Source organism: Rana temporaria, chromosome 6, assembly GCF_905171775.1.
Source record: "Rana temporaria chromosome 6, aRanTem1.1, whole genome shotgun sequence".
In the NCBI taxonomy this organism is placed as follows: domain Eukaryota; kingdom Metazoa; phylum Chordata; class Amphibia; order Anura; family Ranidae; genus Rana; species Rana temporaria.
The window spans coordinates 34174878-34196923 of record NC_053494.1 but is presented as its reverse complement, the minus strand read 5'-3'; the positions used below and the strand labels follow the sequence as shown (position 1 = coordinate 34196923).

Below are 22046 nucleotides of genomic sequence, written 5' to 3'. Positions count from 1 at the left end.
CGTACTTGTAACAATATTATGGACAACAAAGTGAGTTTAGACTGTATTGTGTGCATTGTAAACTAGTCATAAAAAGCACCCGGAAAGTCCTTTAATGTAGTACAATGCTGTAACTACACACCGGGGGGACTGTCTCACCGATGACTGGTGGTGCTACCGTGTTTCGCCGAAAATAAGCCTGGGTCTTATATTAATTTTGGCAACAAAAGACACAGTAGGGCTTATTTTTGGGGTAGGTCTTACCATGTAATGTGCTGTCTTCTCTCCCCCTCTCTCTCTCTGCCTGTTATAAATCCCCAGTGTGAACCAAGTTAAAATGCTTGTAAAATCCTATAATCCACTCTATTACAGTAGTATATATTGTACAATGTGTGTGTGTTTCTGTAATTTAATTGTGTCAAATACCTTCGTATAGCACCGTTCGGCGCTTCTGTGACCCGTCAGAGCTCTCTTCCCCGCAATTATATTACAGAAACACACACATTGTACATTATATACTACTGTAATAGAGTGGGTTATAGGATTTTAAAAGCATTTTAAACTAGGGCTTATTTTCGGGGTAGGGCTTATATTGCAGCCCTCCGGGAAAATAACGCTAGGTCTTACTTTCGGGGTAGGTCTTATTTTCGGGGAAACGCGGTATTCCCCTCAACTCCCAAACACTGTCAATCATGACACAAAAAGGCGGGGAAAGCCCCAAAGGAGTTCTAGAAGGAGGAAGGTAATAAAACAACCACAGTCTCACCCTTAGAATAAACTTTATTCAGTTTATACATAGAAGTATGTATTACAGATTGCAAAGGTCATAAGTAAACAGCACAGAGGTCAGTAATAGGTAATGCAGAATTGAGACAGTGATCGTTTTTGTGTTTGATGTGGAGTAGATACGTGTGTACCCTCACAAGTCCCCTGTACACAGCTGCCAGTTACCCTCTTTACACTGCATACTCCCTCTGCACTGGATAGGTTTTTCTCCAGTGCCACCAATATTTTCTACCCACCCAGTGCCACTGTTTGGAAATGACCGCCCACATCCCACCCCTCCATAAGCAGAGTGCACAAGGAAGCAATGACAAGTCACTGCTATCTGTTCTCACTTGTTGGTCCCAGCCAAACCACCGCTCACATCCATCACAGGTACTTGCTTTTGATGTCACACAGAGGCACTAGGGATAGATGCAACCACTGCACTACTCTGCATTTGGAGAGGAAGCAAGAGTTGGCATGGTGGGGTCGCAAAATACCCATCACATGGCCATGATCGAAGGGTAGATCATGGTTGATGGGTTGACAGCCCCCCTGTGCTGACACAGATGAGAGCTTAGAGGTGAGAAACTAAGGAGGGGACAGGAGCAAAACCCCAGTTTGTTGACATCACAATCTGTTTCTTTGATTTTGTCCTCTGAGGAAGATGGGTGTTCTTGCTGCCAGTAGCTTCCTTCATGCCCTTTAACCAATGTGCCCCATGCAAATGTACAGACATGAGACACATGCAAGAGATGAGACAGGAGGCTTTCAGAAAACCATCAAAGCTAACATTTTAACTGCCTAACATGTTCAGTCATCAAAGGATCAGTAGCAGTAGTTAAAAGCCAGGATTGAGGGAAGGGCAGATCCCAGCAGCATGAACATAGCTCTACTTATCAGTTGGGCTGGGGGGTAAGTCCTCTACCAGAATTTTAAGTGCCTTGTTAGGGCAAGACATGGCCAGATCCATAGTGGGAATAGGATTGTTCTGCACAAAGTCCTTACAAAACAAATACCAGGCTAATAAGAGCTTAGGGGGAACAAACTTACCAGGGTGCTCTTAATAAAAAATATTGGAAAAGTGGGTGCAAAAGGAAAGTCTTTGCAGCTTTTAGAGTTATACATCCAAACACTGGAAACAACACTGGTGGAAGTAATAGGCTGATCCTCTACTTTCCCAGTGTTGTACATTGCATTAATCAGAGCCAAAACTTTAATTCAAGAGTTCTAGCAGTTAATCGCAATTACTCAGTGGTAAGCTCACCAGTCAAGGACTGGTGTGACATTGCTGTTGATGGTTTTAGAAACCACTATGTATACTGGAAAATCAGATCTAGAATCTGCTCCAGAGGACACACACACACGAGTCCGAAAATATCTGGGTGATTTGGGACGTCAAGTTAAAAACCGCAGGCGAAAGAACAGAGGATCCAGCCACACCTGATGGAGCTAAAGTGAGTTATAAAGGACTAGATAGACACTGCCCTGGTACCATTAGGAAGTGAACTGGGGTCACCCGGCACAGCGGGACTGCCCCCTCCCCCTATGTCTAGAATCAGACATGTTGTGATTGCATAACAGTAAGGCAATGTAGAGGCTCAGGGCAGGAGACAAGATCTCAAGTACCGTATTTGCCAGCATATAAGATGACTGGGCGTATAAGACGACCCCCTCATTTTCCAGCTAAAATGTTGGTTTTGGGATATACTCACTGTATAAGACGACCCCTCAGTGTGCTATTATACATGCCTCACTGTGCCATCTATACATGCCTCACTGTGCCATCTATACACGCCTCACTGTGCCATCTATACATGCCTCACTGTGCCATTTCATTCCCTGCCTCGACGATCTCCCTACCTTCTCCTGTTTGCAGAGTATGTCAGACGGCGGCCATCCATTATTCAAAAGCCGCACCTCCTCCTCAGGCTGTTTCGTGATAGGCGGAACACTAATTTTTCCAGCAGAGCCTCTCCTCTGTTCAGTGTTCCGCCTATCACGGATGTCCTCTCGTCCGAGGCTGAGGATGAGAAGGCATCCGTGATAGGCGGAACACTGAACAGAGGCTCTGCTGGGAAAATGAGTGTTCCGCCTATCACGGAACAGTCAGAGGAGGAGGCGCGGCTTTTGAATAATGGATGGCCGCCGGCTGACAGACAGGTACCCGGCGTATAAGACGACCCCCGACTTTTGGGGCATGATTTTAGATGCAAAAAGTCGTCTTATACGCCGGAAAACAACTGGTAGCAGTTGAGAATCTGAAGGTGCCCAAAGTCCCTGTTAGTGGGCAACAGGAACAGATCGAAGTTTCACACGGTTGTCTGTAGACAGGACGATTAGTGGGATACGCTTCATTGAAGTTGTATGGTGTGAAGGTGTCACTCCTCCCAGTGGATGACGTCACAGCTCTGTCCAGCAGCATTGACTCTTTTTGTGGCACTAATGATGCCCAGTGACCTATACAAATTAACTTTTGGTGCTTGGCCTGACCAGCCTGTTTACTAAGTAAGTCTTCAGACACAAGACAAGTGGTAAGGCAATGTCAGTGGCTCTGAACATGGTAAGTGCTCTGCAGCTAGAAAGCTGAAGATGACAGTGTCAAAAGGCTGCAATCCAAGATTAAAACTCCAGCAGCTATGTAGAGAAAAGTCTTGACTGAAGAATCAAAAATGCTAGCATAAAATAGGTTAGTCTTTAACACGGCAAAGCTGAAGAAAGGACAGCCGTCCTCTCAGGACACTTGCAAGGTAATTGAAGGGGTAAAATTGGGCTGGCCCACAGTTTTTTTTTTTGTTTGCCAGTGTCCAGTCCTCCTGTAGGTGGCTATATGGCCTAAAAGTTAAAGACTTTCTGTGTCCCTCAATTGATGAAAAAATAAAAGTAAGCAGCTGGGTAGGGTTGGCTAAGTTTGTCTAGGTCAGGAGGGCTAGGGAGGGTGGGATAGTATATGTTTTACTGTAAATGGGATCATCCTTTAGGATGACTATAGGCATAAAAGCACCGCTATTCTTATTTGCATAATCTGACCCCTGAAAATATCTGTAGGCAGGGCTTTTTTTCAGGGGGAACTTGGTGGAACTCAGTTCCACCACCTCTGGCTCAGACCCTTGGGGGGGGGCTGGTCACCACAATCACTTGTAAACACAGAAGTCACGTTTCTTTTGGGTAGATTCAGGTAGGGGCGCCTAAAGATAGGTCGGCGTAGCCTAGCGTGTTTACACTACGCCGCCTTAAGTAAGAGAGGAAAGTACATGATTCAGAAAGCACTTACCTCCTTACTTAGGGCAGCGTAGTGTAAACACGGCGGGCGTAAGGGCGCCTAATTCAAATGGGTTGGGGGGGGCGTGTTTAATGCTAATGAGGCTTGACCTCACGTTTTTTGACGTTGTTTCTTACTGCGCATGCGCCGGGCGCCTACATTTCCCAGGGCGCATTGCGCTAAGTACGCCGTACGGGCCTATTGATTTCGACGCGGACGTAAACGACGTAACTCCCGATTCGCGGACGACTTACGCAAACGACGTAAAAAATTCGAACCTCGCGGCGGGAACGGCGGCCATACTTTAACATTGTTATTCCACCTCATAGGTGGAATAACTTTAGGCCGCCTAAGGCCTTACGGAAACAACGTTAATCGATTGCGGCGGGCTCGCGTACGTTCGGAAATCGTTGTAAAAGCTAATTTACATAATCTACGCCGGCCGCAATGGAAGCGCCACCTAGCGGTCAGCCAAAACATTGCAATCTAAGATAGGACGGCGCAAGCCGTCCTATCTTAGATATGTTTAAGTGTATCTCTGTTAGAGAATACACTTAAACATAGGTCGGCTTAGATTCAGAGTTAGGTCGGCTTATCTGTAGATAAGCCGGCCTGACTCTTTCTGAATCTACCTATGTGTTTACAAGTGACAGCTCTGCACTCTGTATGTAATGCAATCCTTGCATTCAATGCCCCTTTAAGACCCCCTACTGTGTGTAGGGTAGGGGATTGGGGGGGGGGGGGGGGGGGGTTGTGGTTGAGTTCCAGGACCTATTGTTTGAGGAAAATTGGGTGACTGTCAACTATCTATTACATAATGGTAAACAATTTACCTATACAGGTCATGTCAATCATTTGGAATTATATCCGTAGTTTAATACTAGCCCTACTACTTCTCTTCCAGAGAAGACAAAGCAATCTGATACATAACTAAAAAAAGGTCTGTAAACTCCTTGTTTTACCTTCTGGAAGTCTCCTTGCTGTGTGTAATGTTCCACCAGCACAGCGTACACATCCCCAAAACGCACAGCACTCTCCAGATCTGGCTCTTCCAGCAGCAGTTCGCACTGCCTGATAGCGTCTTGCTTGTCTACAGAATAGGATCTGCAACAATAACAAATGATTACTCAAGTGTTTAACTATGATTGAAATCACATGCTGGTACAATAGATCAGGGGTACTCTTTCTTTTGAAGAGAGTGGGCCACTTAAGTGATTTCGTAACCGGGCGTGAGCCACAATGAAGTATGGGCTATTACCGCCCCCCAAACCTCAAATGTAAACGGGCCCTTACAGTCCTCAACCACCTATAAGGCTGCTTTGACACTGATGCTCTGTGGTTTACTGGCACCGTGGCATAGCTGCAATGTAGAAAATGTTGCTGTCGCAGGCTAAAATGTCGCTGTCCCACTTGCCTGGGACAGGAGTCGGCGCTTTAGAGAAATCATCGGCTTATGCGGCTCTGCTCCACAGCTGATTGCTTCTTCTACCTCCGGCTCCATCCCCAACATTGATGCTGTGGAATGGCGGTTCGGCAACCCGTGAGCTTGCCGACCTACCACCCCAGAGCAGGAGGTTGCAGGCCACATCAGAGGGAGCTGCGAGTCACCCTTGCAATAGATACTTAAGCCCACGTTCACACTGAGCTGCGGGAATGAAGCCGTGCAAGTTCAGCTGAACTCGCACAATTTCACTCCTGCATGGCAGTCCCGATTTAGGCGGCAATTTCAGAGACATCTGTGCAGGCTTCAGGGTGGCGGAGTAGGCGCCGGACGTGGCGTAGGTCACCGCAGTATTACACAGGTATCTGCTCCCCCCTGAAAGGTGCCAAATGTGACACCGGAGGGGGGGAGGATTCCAAAAAGCGGAAGTACAATTTTTGGGTGGAACTCCGCTTAAGCATTTAAAATGCTTGATTTTCTATGCTTTTAGCTGCAATTTGTTTAAGTTAGTGAGTGGGTCTCCTTACAGTGGGATATGTATGAGCATCAAATAAATTTAGGTTTCCAGCTTCAAAAATCACCTAATATGCATGTTAGCAGCCCCACCTCCAGATTCAGAAATTAAAACAAAATGATTAGGTTATATTTTGAGATATATATACAGTAGATATATATATATATATATACACACACACACACACACAGGCTTGATGTTTTAGACTCTAAAATAGAATGGGCCAGATCCACAAAGAACTTACGGCGGCGTATCTTTGTTTTACGCCGCGTAAGTTCTACGATGCGCCGTCGTATCTTTGTTTTGTATCCACAAAACAAGATACGCCTGAATGTGGGCTAGATCCGACTGATGTACGTCTTTGTAACGCGTCGGATCTTAGGTGCATATTTACGCTGGCCGCTAGGTGGCGCTTCCGTTTCCGAGTAGAGTATGCAAATTAGCTAGATACGCCGATTCTCAAACGTACGTCCGCATTTTTTTACGTCGTTTACGTAAGGCGTAACGTTACCCCTGCCTCTATGAGGTGTACGCAATGTTAGGTATGGACATTGGGACAGTGTTGAATTTTCTGTCGTTTATGTCGTTTGCGTAAATCTTTCGCGAACAGGGCTTTGCGTAAGTTACGTTCACGTCGAAAGCATTGACTATTTGCGACGTGATTTCGCGCATGCGCACTGGTATACGTCCACGGACGGCGCATGCGCCGTTCATAAAAAGCGTCAATTACTGGGGGTCATACCAGATTACCATACAACACGCCCACTCCAAGCCTGCTTTGAATTACGCGGGCTTACGCCGGCAGATTTACGTTACGCCGGCCCGCATATGGGAGCAAGTTTTTTGTGGATACCCTAGGAGCCACTCTGATTTACGGCGGCGTAGCGCATATGAGATGCGCTACGCCCGCCTAAATATACGCCTGTTTTTGTGGTTCTGGCCCAATATGTTTAGCTGATTTTTCTTAGACTTACCTGCGAGCTTGAATAAACCTCTTTACCAGCGTCAGCTTGTTCTGCATTTCAGACAGTTTTCTCTCCTGATCCTCTGGGCTTCTCATCTTGGCTTTTGTCAGACATTTGTAGGCCTCAGTCAGAGCTCCCAGGGCCTTCTCATAGTTCTGGTACTCATCAATCTCTGCCTAAAAAGCATCATCCACTTGGTAAAATGAGGCAGTTTAGTTAATGTTTAAAGCGGAACTCCAGGAATTTTTATTTTTTGCAGACTTACATTGATCCAGCTTGGCTTGATGTAGGTACCTAATGTATATCTGATATACAGTATCTCAAAAAAGTGAGTACACCCCTCACATATTTGTAAATATTTTATTATACTGAAGCAGAGCACAAACCCCTCCCTTCAGAGACTGGGCTGCAGGGCAGTATTCCAACAGGATAACGACCCCAAACACACCTCCAAGATGACCATTGCCTTGCTAAAGAATCTGAGGGTAAAGGTGATGGACTGGCCAAGCATGTCTCCAGACCTAAACCCTATTGAGCATCTGTGGGGCATCCTCAAACGGAAGGTGGAGGAGCGCAAGGTCTCTAATATCCACCAGCTCTGTGATGTCGTCATGGAGGAGTGGAAGAGGACTCCAGTGGCAACCTGTGAAGCTCTGGTGAACTTCATGCCCAAGAGGGTTAAATAGGAAGTAAACCCTGATGGGTTTTACTTCCTCTTTGTTTCCCTGCAAAGGTAAAGCATAATGGGCTACTATGAATTTGCATAGTAGACCATTATGTGTCACTTACCTGAAACCGAAGCCTGTGATATCCCCGATTTCCTTGCCTCCACAAAGCGTCCATCTTTCACCCTCTTTCTTACGAGTATTGCGGCTCCGGCCCTGTGATTGGCCGGAGAGCGCGGGAGCCGCCAGTCACGGCACGGTCTTCATTAGAAACGGCACGATCGCCGTTTCTAAAGTGCGCCTTAGACATTGGCACCCGTCTCTTTTGCAAATATCTCCTAAACCGTGCAGGTTTAGGAGATATTTCAAGCACCTACAGGTAAACCTTAATTTATGCTTACCCGTAGGTAAAAGTGGTTGTAAAGGGTTTACAACCACTTTAAGGCAGTGCTGGAAAATAATGGTGGCCACACAAAATATTGACACTTTGGGCCCAATTTGGATATTTTCACTTAGGGGTGTACTGTACTTAGGGGTGTACTGTCAGCAGTTTAGACATTAATCACTGTGTATTGAGTTATTTTGAGGGGACAGCAAATTCACACTGCTATACTATATGTAGAACAACTCATTCTGGATATCAGATACGGAAACTTACATCGAGCCATGCTGGACCAATGTAAGTTTGCAAAAAAGCTACCATATTTATCGGCGTATACCGCACACTTTTTTCCCCTTAAAATAAGGGGAAAATCGTGGGTGCGCGATATACGCGGATACCCGCGCTGTGTTTGAACACTGCCGTCGACATATACAGAGCGCAGTACACTCTGGCCAGGCTCGGCTCCGCTCGCGGTCACGCAACGTGCCGCCACCTAGCCTTTATGTGAGCCGAGCGTGCCCGAGTGTACTGCGCTCGGTATATGTCGGCGGCGGCATTCAAACACAGTGCGGGAAGCGGGGATCGGCTCAGAAACAGCGCGGGAGAAGCGGGGAGGACACCACCGAGGCCGCAGACGGACGACAAGGCTGCTGATGGACGCCGGGCAAGACACCGACGAGGGGCATTCAAACAAAGTATTTTATTTTTTCCCTAAAATTTCCCTTCTAGGTTGGGGGTGCATGCTTTACCCCGATAAATACGGTAATTCCCGGAGTTCCACTTTAAATTAAGAGTACATTCCTACATGCACTTACCTGAGCACAGGCATCATAGAAGCCAGCTAAAAGGTCAAGGGCCCTGCCCTTTGTGTAGAAGGTGATGATGTTATTGACAATGTAGGGGTCTTGGCGCCAGTCCAGAGACTGCAGATAATTGGCTGCCATGATATAGATTTCCTTTTGACGGGACACTCCAGCAAAGAAGACAATCTTCTCAGTGTCACCAGACTTAAGTAAGGACCTCATGGCCTGGAAAAAAAAGACATATTTGATGAGCCCTATAGATGGAAAAGTCAAGGTCTTCTGACTAGCCACATTAAGCTGTTCAAGAACCTGTAGTCTTTCCAGATCTTTAAAAGGGGCATACTATCTTGAATGAATGGTTTATGATTACAATTACTGTATATAAAACATTTAGTGCCAAATGGCAGCTAAGTAGTGCTAAGTGCTCCTAATACACTACATGGCCAAAAGTGGGAGAACACACCTGGACAATAAGCTCAGGTGTTTTCTGTGTAGGGTACTATTAAAGTGCTACTAAACCCAGTGATATAAAAATAGTTCATCCGACCCCAACCCCTGCAGTGCCCACAGCTTATAAAACATTTTTTAACATTAAATTACTGCCACTATATACCTTTTTGGCTGATCTGAGTGCTGCGTGTTCAGGTAGGAGGGTGCAGCATATTTCAGGGGTTTTGAGCTGCCTTCTTCATCAATGTTAGACAAAATGGAATCCAGACTACAGGATGTAAGTATCTGGAGGGTGTGATTTTTGTAGGAGCACAAATTGCTATCACCCCAGATGAGTCCTGATAAAAGGAGTTCCTCAAAATCCCTAATATGTGTTGGCTTTTAAACAGATGCAAATGTGGACTTCCAGCACCCCCTTGGCCCCATTTTTCCTGTATTTCTTACATAGTGATCTAAAGCCTAACAACGACCTCTGGGTAGATTTTCAAAAACCCACTTCACAAAAGTTAAAACAGACATCCATTGGAAGGACTTTCCTACCTTCAGCTTGTTTCCAGCCTGGGTGTATTTCTTGGTGGCAAGATGATAGTTCCCTTGTCTCATGCAGCAGTCTGCAATGCGCTCCAGCAGCTCTCGCCTCGCTTCCTCGCTGAGCTCCTTGGAGTTTTTAGACACCGTCATTTTTTCGGCCATGTCTTCCGTGATGATGAGGTTCTGCTCTAGGCAGAGCTGAAGAGCATCGTAGTACTGCAGGACAATTACAAGAAAATGATTTAATATATTTTTAAAGAACATAAAATACTTAAAAAGGCAAAGTTTAGAGTTGAAGTTTTGCAGATCTAAACCTGATCACTAAAATCACAGTTTAATGTAATTTTATATGTTAGGCCTCATTCACACGAGGCGGATCCGTTTCAGCGAAGTCCGCCAGCTCAGCAGGAGATCTCTCTGTTGATCTCCACTCTGCCGGAGGATGACAGGTCCGTCTCTGCTCACTGAGCGGGGAGGGGCCTGTCAGAGCGCCACTGATTCCTATGGAAAGATCGGATGAAAACGGATAGCATGTCTGTTTTCATCAGATCTCAGCTGATCCGATGGCGAACGTATCGCCATACATCTAATTTTAGCGGATCGGATGGCAGACGGGTGTCAGCAGACACATCTCCGCTGATATCCGCCTGCCCATAGGAGTCAATGGATGGCCCGCTCGGATACGCCTAAAAAACAGACAGGCTGATCCGAGCGAGCTTGCCGTGTGAAAGGGGCCTTAGTCTTTAGTTCATTAAAATAATTCCTGGCAATCCTGTTATGTAGGTCTTTGTTCAGTTACTTCCTGCTATAGAATGACAACTGTCTCCCAATTGGGCTACCACGTTGTCACCCTGTTACATTTGTCCCTGGTTGAGGCCAACTGTGCGGACACAATTTGCATAGGAATAGTACGCCATTGTCAATATAAGGAAACCTGTCCAGTTCAATGATGTGCATTCATCACTGGACAGCATGCAAGTAGACAGGAATTGACTGAAAAAAGCTGGAGAAAATCAGAAGTGAGATGCAAAATAGGATTAAATGTACAAAAATAATATTTTGTAAAAAAACATGACTATTTGAGATAGATTTATGCTTTACAAAACTAAATTTCATCTAGTCGAGGTTAGATCTAATATAACATGTGCAGGTTGATTTACCTTTTTAGCTGCTAAAAGCAACTCCACAGCCTTATCAAACTGGTTGTGCTGGATGAAAAAGTCTGAGCAACGGGCAAGTAAAGCTGGGTCTGACTTTTCATCCAGTTCCTCCGCTATTAACTGAAGAGCGCCAAACTGCTCAGTGGCAAATGCCAACTCCAGTGCCTTAGAGAGGTGACCCGACTGAGACCAAAAAAAGACAAGAAACAATATGGCATCATATTTATGTTTACAGAAAATATCAGGTACAAAAATCTGTAAACACAAGGTTAAAGGAGAAGTATAGCCATATTCTATATAAGTAATCCACTGGCTTCCCATCACCCAATGAATTAAAGTCATAATAACATAATTTTACAAAGCCACCCACAACTCTGCCCCCAGCTACAACACTAACCTAGTCTCAAAATGCCAACCAAATCGTTCTCTTTGTTCCTCCTAGGGTTGTCCAGATACAGATACTAGTATCGGTACCGATAACGAGCATTTGCGCCAGTACTTGTACTGGAGCAAATGCTCCGATTCTTGACCCGATACTTGGGCAGTCAGGGGTGATCAGTGAGGCGGTGGGGGGAGTTACAAGCACCGATCCCGCTGTATAGATTTCAATATAGCAGCTGAAAGCCCTCATCTCTCTTCCACCGCGGATTTCAGCTGCTATATTAAAATCTATACGGTTGGATTGGTGCTTGTAACCCTACCCACACCGCCATACCGATAACCCCTGACTGCCCGTGATCACTGACTCTGTCCATTCATAACTGAGCATCATAAACTGTGTTTACGATGCTTCAGTTGATGAATGGAGAGGAGCCTCTGTCTCCTCTCCATTCATCCTCAGTGCAGCTGAGGCTTCAGAGAAAGAGACTGGGGAATCTCTGTCCTTGGTTCCTTTCCTTATTTCAAAGGGGAGATGCAAAAAAATATATAAAAAGAAAAGAATTGTAATATAAATGTAAAATGTTAAATTGTAAAAATAATAATAAAAAAAAAATACTGACACCGCCCCCCCCCCCTCCACACAAAAAAAAAGAAAGCATTGTAAAAAATAAAATTGCAAAAAAAAATACTTACACAGTCCACACATCATCAGTGCTGCATATTAGTGCCACTGTCACATGACATTACAAAAAAAAGTATCGGTATTGGCGAGTACTTGAAAAAAAGTATCGGTACTTCTTAAAAAAGTGGTATCGGGACAACCCTAGTTCCTCCCAAGACCTCCTGCTCTCTAGCTCCCTCATTACCTACTACCATGCTTGCCCCCTGGACTTTTCCAGAGCCTCTCCTGTCCTATCTTATGGAACTCCCTACCCCAATCTGTCCGACTATCATCTACTCTGCTTTTCCATGATCCCCGAAAGCCCATCTCTTCAGGGAAGCCTATTCTGCCCCTACCTATCAACTGTTCTTTTATTTTCTCCAATAGATTTTCCCCCACAATTATTACCTTTTGTATCACTTGACCCTCCCTTCTAGATTGTAAGCTCTAACAAGCAGGGCCCTCTGATCCCTTCTGTATTGAATTGTGTTGTAACTGTACTGCCTGCTTTCATGCTGTAAAGCCCTGTGCAAACTATTGGCGCTATATAAATCCTGTATAATAATAATAATAATAATACAATAGCCAAAGCTTCTATGGATCTCAGGACTGCAGTTCGTTCTGCACTGCTGTGACCAGTTTTCAGCCAACAGCTGAAAATGGAATATCTCTGGCTGATCACCAGAATTTATTAACTGGTGGTTGTTTACTCCTGATCTACAAATGTACCTTGTGATAAAGCATAACAGCTCTATCCATCTGCTCCCCCTGCTCCTCATAATAACGTGCAGCATCCATCATATCCTCCGGAGTGCTCAGCAAAGCGAGGTTCATGAGTTGATCATCAAGATTGTTCTCCTGTAGTAAAAAGAAAACCTGCATCACGATCATCTTCGGTAAACTAGCAGTTTAAGTAACGCAGCCTTTGTACAAGTCTACCTTGCAGAGTCGGATAGCGTTGTTGTAAGCTTGCGCCCTGGTGTAGAAGTGCACGGCTTGTTTCAGATCCGCTTGGCTTTCATACTGACGTGCCAGGTGGTAGGAAGCTGCCAAGTTACCGGTCTCATTGGCTATCTCTGCCGCCTGGAGAAAAAGATTTTTTAGCACATCTGTCCAACAATGGGCAACGCTACTCACAATAAAAATTAAAAAGGATGGATGCGGTGGAGGGTTTATTGCCTGACAAAAAGCTGTGAAACAAAACAAGACTGTAGAAAAGAGAGATACTGTACATTACAGCCATTTATGCCAGGGTGTAAATATGGTGTACATCAGGGGTGCCCAACCAGTGGCCCACGGAGCCCTGTGATGTGGCCGTGACCACCTGCTCTGGAATGGTGGGTTGGCAAGCCCAGATTGTGGGTTGCTGACCCGCCATCCAAGAGCATCAGTGTTGTTAATAAAGCCGCATAAGCTGATGCTTCCTTTATAGCGCTGCCACCTGTCACAGGCAGAGTGATACCAAATGTTCTCCAACTGGGGACAGCAACAGCCGGAAATACCTGAATAGAAGAGTATTATTAACGGTAAGTTTATTACTAAAATTGGTGTATACATGGGCATATCTCTTCTGCAGTGGTTACTGGGCTACTTTCAAACTGATCCGCAGGTGCAGCGCAGAACACCTGTGAATTACCTGCACCGAGCCATAGACTTCTATTACCTGCAAGTGTGGTGAGCTTTTAGAAAGTGCACTACACCTACAGGATATAATAGAAGTCTAAGGCAAAGTGCAGCTAACCCACAGGAAAGCCACAGGTGTACAGCGCTGCACCTGCAGTGCAGGTAAACCATAGCGCGTCAGTGTGAAAACAGCCTTAAGCCCCTTTGACATGATTGGTCCCTCCATTCACCTCTATTGAGCCACCGATGTAAACGGACTTGTGACCGTATACACTCACCTACCTTCAATCCGATCCACTAAAAAAAAAGGGGGGGGGGGGGGTCCGTCCCATTCCATCTGGGCAGATCAGATCAGAAGGCCCATAGAATAGAGCGAGCCATGTCAGTGTCCGCTCAGCATATGCAGGGGGACATCATGGACCTGTCATCTGCCCGCTCCACTCATTGTGGCCCGCTTACTAAGTTGCCCTCGCTCTTTAAAAGGTTGGGCACCCCTGGTGTACATGGATTATCTGTCCCTGGGCTACTAGTCACCAAATATAATTAAAGGAGTTCTCTGACCTAAAACTTTTAACCCCCGCTGTAAAACTATACAAAATAAACTGTCACTTACCTGCCTACGATCCCCCGTTGTTCCGATATCGCCGTCCCGTTCTCCGGTCCTGGTCTCTTCCGCTTCCTGTGTGTCGGTGACTCATAGTGCGCTCAGCCTATCAGCGGCCGCGACGGGACATTGCTGCGGCCGCTGATAGGCTGAACATTGTGCAGTAGCATTTTCTTTTCTTCATGTCTCCCTTTTCCTTCAGTTACCTGCTGTTGTTTTTCAGTAGGCCTACTTGTGATATTAGCTGTACCCCAAGTTACTGAAGAGAGTCTTAGGGTGGTAGCTATCAGCAGTGGCTAAATAGAAGAAAGCAGGCTCAGCACTTCGGTGATTCTGCTTTATATAAACTGCACATAGACGTATTCATTTAGTTAGTTCACAGAGTAAAGATATAACCAAAGTGCAGTAATCAGATGCTGCAGCCAATCAAACTTCCTCATTAACAAGCATCCTGTAGTCATACTGATAAAAGATGAACACTGAATGGTTGCTAAGGGCTATTATACAACGCCCTTATTAAAGCATAACTAAACCTAAAAATAAAGTATATTGCAGCTTACCTGTCCTTAGATGTGATGGTTGAATAAGTTTTCTTTTTTAAAGCTAAAAATAGTTTCAACAAGTGCATAGAAATACCTGTTAATTTTGCCAGAAATGTATTTGATTACATTGGCCCGGATTCACAAAGCACTTACGCCGACGTATCTCGAGATACGCCGCATAAGTGCAAATATGCGCCGTCGTATCTGTGCACCGTGCCCACAAACGAAGATACGCCAGAAAATACGCTTCATCCGACCGACGTAACTTGCCTACGCTGGCGTAGCGTGGGCGCATATTTACGCTGGACGTATTTGGCGCTCCCATAGATTTTCTATTCACATATGCAAATGAGGGAGATACGCCGATTCACGAACGTACTTTCGCCCGGCGCATAATATACGCGCTTTGCGTAAGCCGTACGTCCGGCGTACAGTTATTCCCCATATGTGAGGCGCAACCCAAGCAAAGGTATGGACCAGGGAACATAGGCCGTCGTATTTTACGTTGGACGTGAATATGGCTGGGCGTAAGGGTTACGTTCACGCCGTAGGCAGTGATCTGGCGTATCTTAGGCAGTTGTTCCGACGTGATTGTGAACATGCGCACTGGGATGTGTCCACGGGACGGCACATGCGCCGTTCGTTATACGTATCTGTCTGGCGCTCGGCCCTTAATTTGCATGGGGTCACGCCTCATTGCATGGCTCACGCCTACTTCAACTTACGCCTTAGAAACCCAGCGCAGATTTGAAAGCAGGTGCTTTGTGAATTTGGTGCTTGCCTCTCTGCGCTGCGTCGGCGTAGCGTAAAAAAGATGCGCTACGGCGGCATAAATATGCGCCGATGTATGTGAATCCGGGCCGTAGTGTCCCTGTCACTTTCTGTGAGCTGAAAATATAGCGCAAACATCCTTATCTGTGTTGTGCAAATTACTAACCCCATCAGCCTCACATACAACATGGTGGCTACAATGGCTGTCCCATAGATATAGCAGAGAAGTAAATGTAAATACGCTGTAAGTTAAGGCGGCGTAGTGTATCTGAGAAACGCTACGCCGGACAGAACAATGCGCCGTGCTACGTGGATCTGGCCCTTAGTGTTGATGGGGGAATCCCTCCCGTGGAGCTATTGTGTTCTGCTGTCAGGAAGCCTTCCCTGCCGGCAGAACACAATGATTACTGCTGGCAGCTATAGCTTCCGGTAGTAATCACATGCAAAAAAAAAACAACAGGCTGCTTGTTGTACCTAAGACTAAGTCCATCAATGGATTGACTTCGGTACAACCAGCCTGTCCATAGATGGCTCGAATCTCAGCTGGTCCCTGCTGAACCAGCCAACATTTGATCCATCTATGGCCGGCTTAAGGGAGTAATTTACAAGATAAGAAGGTGAAAATACTGAAAAGTGAAAACGAATGCAGCCACTAGATCTAAGCAATGCCAAGCTGCATTATACTATACATTTGTTTTGGGGGTTTATATACACTTTAAAGTGGAGGTTCACCCTTCACCAGTTTTCCGTAAATAGCCGACCTGCGAGTCGGCGCTATACGGCACCTGCGCCCGCCGTGTAGAGCTGACTGCGCAGGCGCCATATAGAGCTGACTCGCAGGTCGGCTATTTACGGAAAACTGGTGACGCGCCTTGTGCGCCATGGGAAGTTTTTCACCAGACGTCAATCATCTAACCTCTGAATAGGAACGCCCAGTCCCGCAGGAGCCAGAACCCAGAAGCCGGGGGGAAAATAACAATAAAACGGTATGTACGGCGAAAAGAAAAAAAAATACCTGCATACTGTACATGTCGTTAGTATGCTGGATGTAATGTTAGATAATTGTTTTAGGGTGAACCTCCACTTTAAATAAGGCCAATAGTGGTCTAGCTGTACATCTTGGCTTCTTACCTTTTGAATGTTCCTCAGGAAGCAATGCACTCGCACCAGAGACAGGTAGTCCTGAGCCATCTCATAGTACTTGAGGGCACTGTCCAGGTCAGCCTGGCTTTCCAAGTACTGAGCCCACCACTTCCAAAGATTTCTGCACAATGCCAAACAAAGAAAAAGAGTTAGTGAGTCTGGCATACCATCAACCAACTGCCTTATTTATATACAACTTTGACCACTGAAACTCATCCAGTAATGCAGGAAGCAGCTGGGCAAGTATGACAGCTTGGAATTTTCTGGATTTAAGCAATAACACGGCAAAAATCATTTATGTCCTGTAACTCACAGCTGTCAGTCAGCGTACATCAGTAATGGCTGCTGCAAACCAATGTTTTTAGTCTCCTGTTATTAAAGTACTTTCTTGATATGGGGGGACTCAAGTGTGGCCCCAAACATCACCAAAGGGCCACACATAAAATTCAGTGAATATTCATTGGCAGAGACAGCAGATAGTGAAAGACTGTGGACATGATACAAGAGATGGTCAGAGACTGTGATGTCGCATACACACAACCGTTTTTTGAGTTCTAAAAAATGAAGTTTTTAAGGGTCAACCCGATCATTAAAACGACGTTGCCCACACACGATCGTGAAAAAAAATGCTCTAGCAAAGCGCGGTGACGTACAACACGTACGACGGCACTATAAAGGGGAAGTTCCATTCGGATGACGCCACCCTTTGGGCTGCTTTAGCTGATTTTGTGTTAGTAAAAGATGATTCACGCTTTTCTGTCTGTTACAGCGTGATGAATGTGCTTACTCCATTACCAGAACGAGCGTTCCCGTCTCATAACTTGCTTCTGAGCATGCGTGGATTTTTCACGTCATTAAAGCCCACACACGACCATTTTTTACAACCTTAAAAACGTTGTAAAAAAATAGAGCATGTTCGAAAAAAAATTTGCCCATTTTTTAGAACCCGAAAAATGCTCTGAAGCCCACACACGATCGTTTTTAATGACATTAAAAAAAAACTTCGTGTGTACACGGCATTAGACTGTAGACACAATAATTTTTTTTATCAAAGACTATGGACATGATACAAGAGATGGTCAGAGACTGTGGACATGATACAATAGATGGTCAGAGACTGTGGACATGATACAAGAGATGGTCAGAGACTGTAAGACTGTAGACATAATAAAAAAAATGATCAAATACTATGGACATAATACAAGAGATGGTTAGAGACTGTGGACATGATACAAGAGATGGTCAGAGACTGTGGACATGATACAAGAGATATTCAGAGACTGTGGACATGATACAAGAGATGGTCAGACTGTGAGACTGTAGACATAATAAAAAAATGATCAAATACTATGGACATGATACAAGAGATGGTTAGAGACCGTGGACATGATATAAGAGATGGTCAGGGACTGTGGGCATAATACAAGAGATGGTCAGCGACGGTGAGACTGTAGACATAATAAAATAAATGATCAAAGACTATGGACATGATACAAGAGATGGTCAGAAACTGTGAGACTGTAGACATAATAAAAATAAATTATCAAAGACTGTGGACATGATACAAGAGATGGTCAGAGACTGTGGACATGATACAAGAGATGGTCAGAGACTGTGGACATGATACAAGAGATGGTCAGAGACTGTAGACATAATAAAAGAATGATCAAAGACTTTGGACATGATACAAGAGATGGTCAGAGACCGTGGACATTATACAAGAGATGGTCAGAGACTGTGAGACTGTAGACATAATAAAATAAATGATCAAAGACTGTGGACATCATACAAGAGATGGTCAGAGACCGTGGACAAGCTGCAGGAGACCGTGAACACGTTATAACAGGTGTTAGAGACTAGGGACATACTTCAGGATACAGTCATAGACTAGAGACATATTAGATGAGAGTGGGAATCACTACCCAAACAGGGCAATAGGAAAACACAGATTAGTGTCTGCAGGGGGCCCCGAGGGCTGCACATAAAGTACCACATGCGGCCCCAGGGCTGCAGGTTGGGCACCAGGGTTCTAAGGCCGGCCATAAACGGTTCAAATCTCCTGCTGAATCGGCTGAGATTCAAACCGTTAATGGGCCGGCTGAAGTTCATCGATTGATCAACTTGGGTACAACCAGCCTCATGGATTCGCTTCCAATTATCACAAGCGGCTGCTATAGCCGGCTACGATAATCACTGTCTTCGCCCATCAGGACGGCTTCCCCCGCCCCCTCAGGACTCCCACCGGGACAAGACAATTGCTGATTGTCACAGCACAACACTATCTGTGTTAATGGGGGAATCATGCAAATTGTTTCCTGCAACCAAAAGAAATTTGCACCATGTATGGCTGGCCTAAGTGATATCCTCTTCTGCAGAAGACACAGACATGGAGCTAGAGGAAGGGGAGGGAGCCACGTCAAGGTATATGTACACAATGGTTGAACAGAACTGGAGCCATTAGTAACATCAATAAACGCATTTCAGCAAATCAACTCTGTAAATTGTACTCTGGCTGCTGATCTTACTTGTCTTTCTTCTTATTGATGTAGATCTCCAAGGCCTGAGGATCTTCCAGAAGCATTCTTGGAACCTCAAAGCGGTGCGTATCTGACTTCTCATAGCTATAAAGAAAAATAAGCATGAGATAGTAATGACTTGCTATGATATTGTTACTGATTTTTTTTTGGGGGGGGGGGATTAGAAAGAAACAAGCATTAGTAAATATTTTCTGCATCTAAGATGAGAGTGGAGGACAATTCCCAGCCCCTCACTTGGTACAGACACAAGCATTTTCAAACATTGCAGAACCTGTAAAGAGCACTCTGCTGTACAGAAGAGCTCAGACCTGAAGCAGCACAATAAGCCAATCAGTTGTGTTGCAATACAAGAATCATGCTGATATGGAAAGAGAACACAGTAAAAGAGAGGCGAGCTCATCACTGTGCCACTGCTCTTTTTGCTACCCCATTAATAGGCTGACAACGGGGAGGAAACATGTAACTGTGCTGAACTGCAACTGGGAAAAATCAGGTCTCCTGCTCTGCCGAAAGGGGGCTTTGCTGTGCAGCAGAACTGTGTAAAAATTGAAATTCTTTGGCAGGTAAACCGGCTCATATATATGTATTTTATAGACGTTTATTTATACTGTGTGTGTGTATATATATATTTATTTATGAAAAAGGTGTGTAATACTGCGCTGTCTATTAAAACAATCCTAATAATATGAGATTGACTGTGATATAATTGAAAAATAAATAAAAATGCTGCAACTTTAAATGTAAGACACACACAAAATAATATACCTATAAAAATAAGCTGCGCAATAAATTGATCCTAATAAGCTCAGAGATGTTGAAATCAACTAGAAAATGCATTTCCTGCAGAAAATGCATTTCCTGCAGAAAATGCGTGGGAATGCTGAATAGCTGAATTGCTAACTGGATGAATAGCTTAAATCCGTAAGAAAAAGTTGAAGGGAGAATCATCATTCCCACTAATTAGCATCTTTTTAAAAGTAATTACCTTTTGCAGGAGCCCCATAAAATTTCTACCATCAAACCTGCCCCCATCATATTTCCCCCCATCATATTTCCCCCCATCATATTGCCACCATCATATTGCCACCATCATATTGCCACCATCAATATTGCCACCATCAAAAAACTGCCACCATCAAAAAACTGCCCCCCTTCAAAAAACTGCCACCCATCAAAAAACTTCCCCCCATCAAAAAACTGCCCCCCATCACGTGCTCTCATTGACTTCAATGTTAAAAAAAAAAGTGTTAAAAAGCTTAATATTTTAAAAAGTAGAAATAGTAGAAAAAACAAGTCCCATCATTAGCTGAAAGAGCTGAACATTTTAAAAAGTTGAATGGTTTTAACCACTTAAGGACCGGACCAATATGCTGCTAAATGACCCAAGGGGTTTTTACAATTCGGCACTGCGTCGCTTTAACAGACAATTGCGTGGTCGTGCGACATGGCTCCCAAACAAAATTGATGTCCTTTTTTCCCCACAAATAGAGCTTTCTTTTGGTGGTATTTGATCACCTCTGCAGTTTTTATTTTTTGCGCTATAAACAAAAATAGAGCGACAATTTTGAAAAAAATGCAATATTTTTTACTTTTTGCTATAATAAATATCCTCCAAAAACATATATAATTTTTTTTTTCCTCAGTTTAGGCCGATACATATTCTTCTACCTATTTTTGGTAAAAAAAAAAATCGCAATAATCGTTTATCGGTTGGTTTGCGCAAAATTTATAGCGTTTACAAAATAGGGGATAGTTTTATTGCATTTTTATTATTTTTTTTTTTACTACTAATGGCGGCGATCAGCGTTTTTTTTCGTGACTGCGACATTATGGCGGACACTTCGGACAATTTTGACAAATTTTTGGGACAATTGTCATTTTCACAGCAAAAAATGCATTTAAATTGCATTGTTTATTGTGAAAATGACAGTTGCAGTTTGGGAGTTAACCACAGGTGGCGCTGTAGGAGTTAGTGTTCACCTAGTGTGTGTTTACAACTGTAGGGGGGTGGTGGCTGTAGGACTGACGTCATCGATCGAGTCTCCCTATAAAAGGGATGACTCGATCGATACGCCGCCACAGTGAAGCACGGGGAAGCCGTGTTTACATACGGCTCTCCCCGTTCTTCAGCTCCTGGGAGCGATCGCGACGGAGCGGCTATAAACGAATAGCCGCGCCGTCATCCCGGATCGCTCCCCGAGGGAATCCGACCGCCGCATGTAGCGGGGGGGGGTCCCGATCGGACCCCCGACCCACGTCAAGCAGAGCACGTACAGGTACGCCAATGTGCCTGTACGTGCCATTCTGCCGACGTATATGTACATGTGGCGGTCGGGAAGCGGTTAATATCTGAAAGTATGCAGAAGTTACGCAGAGCCAAAAAAAACGCACGGAATAAAATTTCAATAAAAATTCAAGATAAATTAAAAAAAACGAATAGTGGGACTGCTGAAGCATTCCCACTAAATATAAAACGGTTAGGTTTTGTATTTTTTTTTTATTTATTTATTTAACAAAAAATAAAAACTGCAGACGTGATCAAATGCCACCAAAAGAAAGTTCTATTTGTGGGAAGAAAAAAAAATTATAAAAAAAATGTCATTTGGGTACAGCGTTGTATGACCGCGCAATTGTCATTCAAAGAGTGATAAAGCTGGAAATTAGTCTGGGTAATATCCACATCTCCTCCACTGCAGTGGCGTCACTAGGTTTGGTGTCACCCGGTGCAAAAAAAATAAAAATGGTGTTCCCTCTCTATAAAGATCATTTTTTTAAAGCTCTCTGCTCTAGCAATGACATCATCCACTCTAACCCAGCTCCATAGACATTCTGTTTAATCGATAAAATTTTCTGAAAAACTCACTAAA

At 44.5% G+C, this 22046-nt stretch overlaps 1 protein-coding gene across 1 annotated transcript in view; it reads right to left on the bottom strand.

The window, feature by feature from the left end:
* The window catches only part of IFT140 (intraflagellar transport 140), a 164866-nt gene that overhangs the window by 1495 nt on the left and 141325 nt on the right, over window positions 1-22046 (bottom strand). Inside the window, exons 21-29 of the mRNA XM_040356657.1 lie at window positions 19168-19263; window positions 16631-16763; window positions 12899-13042; window positions 12689-12817; window positions 10918-11100; window positions 9767-9973; window positions 8789-9001; window positions 6936-7102; window positions 4969-5110 (exon numbers count right to left, since the gene is read on the bottom strand). Of these exons, the coding sequence (XP_040212591.1) occupies window positions 4969-5110; window positions 6936-7102; window positions 8789-9001; window positions 9767-9973; window positions 10918-11100; window positions 12689-12817; window positions 12899-13042; window positions 16631-16763; window positions 19168-19263 (1414 nt within the window). The remainder of the gene's footprint in view (window positions 1-4968; window positions 5111-6935; window positions 7103-8788; window positions 9002-9766; window positions 9974-10917; window positions 11101-12688; window positions 12818-12898; window positions 13043-16630; window positions 16764-19167; window positions 19264-22046) is intronic.